Source organism: Cryptomeria japonica, chromosome 9 (genome assembly GCF_030272615.1).
Source record: "Cryptomeria japonica chromosome 9, Sugi_1.0, whole genome shotgun sequence".
NCBI classification, from domain to species: domain Eukaryota; kingdom Viridiplantae; phylum Streptophyta; class Pinopsida; order Cupressales; family Cupressaceae; genus Cryptomeria; species Cryptomeria japonica.
Window position 1 is genome coordinate 116,932,809 of NC_081413.1, and position 2,683 is coordinate 116,935,491.

General features: G+C 34.1%; 1 protein-coding gene across 1 annotated transcript; it reads right to left on the bottom strand.

The window, feature by feature from the left end:
* Positions 1-987: 987 nt before the first annotated feature.
* On the bottom strand, positions 988-2,451 carry LOC131062779 (uncharacterized). The gene has a single exon (XM_057996511.2). It carries the CDS (start codon positions 2,096-2,098, stop codon positions 1,658-1,660), a length of 441 nt encoding a protein of 146 aa, XP_057852494.1. The 5' UTR covers positions 2,099-2,451; the 3' UTR covers positions 988-1,657.
* Between the last annotated feature and the right edge of the window lie 232 nt (positions 2,452-2,683).

Sequence of the window (2,683 nt, forward strand, 5' to 3'; positions counted from 1 at the left end):
ATTTACAAAAGGTTCTCAAAATAACTTAATTTACAAAAGGTAAATTTATATTTATTGCACTAGATTAATTTCAGTTCTTAATAAATCAACGTAGACTGTAAATCTTGGATGGCAGCTGTATAGAATTATATAGTTTAGGTAGTGTTTCATCTTCTGGGGATTCTTATCTTAATGTCTATTTAAAAAATATTTGATTTGTAGAAGTTTATCTAAAGTCAATATTCAATTTGTTTACGGAATTGGATTAAATCCTGATTGCAGCCTCCCAACTTTGAACATATTTTTTTATATAAAAAGTAAAAAGTTCTCCAAAATAAAGCCAAGAACATCTGCAGTACCATAAGTAAAAAATATTCTGATGGGAAGAAAGAGAACTGCCAAGATTTGAGTTGGCTTATAAAACAATGAAATAAAAGCATGTATTTTTCTTGGCTCATCCAGTCTTAAAGGAAAACAATTAACTGGTGCCATGGTGGCTTTTCAGTCTGCTTACAAAATGTCTGGAAATATAAACCAGCAAAATAAAAACCAGCAAAATAAACCGGCAAAATAAAAACCAGCAGAATAAACCGGCAAAATAAGAGTGTTATTTTAAGATAAATTTTACAACAAGAGCAGGAGTTCAATATATTCTAAAATTTTGGGATGATTATGATATTCTTATTATGATACATTTTTTTAGTTGAATTCATTGATCCATATTTCATAAGAAGTATTTTACACGAGCTCATCTTTTATGAGAATGAATGATCTATTTAACATTCATTACATCTAAGAAATGCTTACATGATTAAAATTTCAGAACATCTAAAAGATCACGCATGGATACTACTGACTTTTAAAAATGATGTTACAATTCTATTTTCAGGCTACTAGAACTAATTTATAATAAAATAAAAGAGTTCAACTAAGAGTTAAAATTAAGAGTAAATCTCTAAGATAAAATTTACAAGATTAGGAGGAATGATTAGGCTATTTCTATCACGATTCAACTGAATAATTTTTTAGTCAATTTCATTGATCTGTATTTCATGAGAAGAATTTTACGAACCCATCTCTTATGAGAATGAATGATCCATTTAACAATTCTTACATGAATGAAACATCGAAACTTCCCACAAGATCATACATCCTGATACTACTACTATAACTTCTAAAAATGATATTACAATTCTATTCTCCAAAGAACTTCAGACTACCTGGAACTAATTTATAATTCTCTTCCACTAGAGTCTCTCAAAGCAGATCTATGTTATGACCTGAATTGAGCACAAGATCATCAAGTTTACCGGATGACCAAATCTCTCTTAAGCATATATGTGGAAAAGACAATGTCTGAAATTCACGGACTCTTCTACTCAACTACCATGTTTGTTGAATTGTACATCTGCCATAATATATACACTTGTGGCATGGTTTTGCAGGAAAACGAAAGAAACAAAAAGCCACTGGCTGCTTGTAATACATAATTACATAAATACTGTCTTCTGACATTCAGTGTCGTGGTAGAAACATTTTGTTGGTGAGACGGTCAGTAAAATTCAAAACTCCAGCTGAACTTGTAGGCTTGAACAATTGAAATGTGAGAAATGATGATCCCCTGTAAAAATAGATCTTCTCAACTCGAGCCAGATTTTAACAAATCAAAAAAAAAATCTCAAAGGCTCTGTAACCCTTTCCCCTGACCTGAAAACCTTTTTGGCCAAGAGAGATTGAAGAGCAAATTGAGCTCACAAGGACTGACATGGAAAAAATCCAAAGGCTTTATACTTGCTGTTGCTCTGGGCTTCCTTGGAGCAGGTGGGCATGGCAAAATTTCAGGTATTTGATGCTCCACAGACTTGGGTGTCATGTATTCTTCACTGCCTTCCAGAATTCCATCACAATTTTCAACATAACTTATGTCAGACTCACCCTCACTATCATCTCTGCAACTCTCTGTTGAATCCTGTCTACCGAGTAACAACAATTTGGGCTTGCAAGCAGGACGTTCAGTGACAATGGGCTTCAAAGCAGGAGGAAAACCCACATCTTCTTGTGCCTGGGCCATCTTTCTCTTCTTGGGCAATTGCACTACCGAGATTCGATCCGTAGACATATTGCTATTAAGATATGAGGTGTAAAACAGTCTAAAAATGATCAATTTTTCTGAGTGTAGAGCACTAACACTATAAGAGATGTAAAGGTGTTCAAATTCTGATGAGTTTCCCTCAATCCTGTAACTTTTAGCCCAAAAGAATCAACAATTACTACACCCACTACTAAAGAATCCTCCAAATCAAAACAATGACTGATCTTTACATTTACATCTGCTGCAACTAATTTTTCAGGCCCTGATCCATTGTCATAAGTTTGTATATAAAGTCTCAGATCTTTACGAACAAGGCATGAAAAAAGTGGGAGGAAAAGGAATAAATAAAGAAGCGTGGGAAGGAAGAAGGATAAGACTTTGCTGACGAGGAAAGTATCAATGATAGATGAATAAAGATGTAGGTGGGCCTCAATACTGTCGAGTGTGGAGCATATTAATTGTATATACATCATATCATGCAATATACGCACAACTGAATCTGCTACTGAAAAGGACAAAAAATAGTTTCCCCTCCCAGACCCCAAACCTACCAGTCAACTCCCCACCAACCCCTCTTTGAAGAAGGAATCTTCCCTGTAAAAAAAGGATATA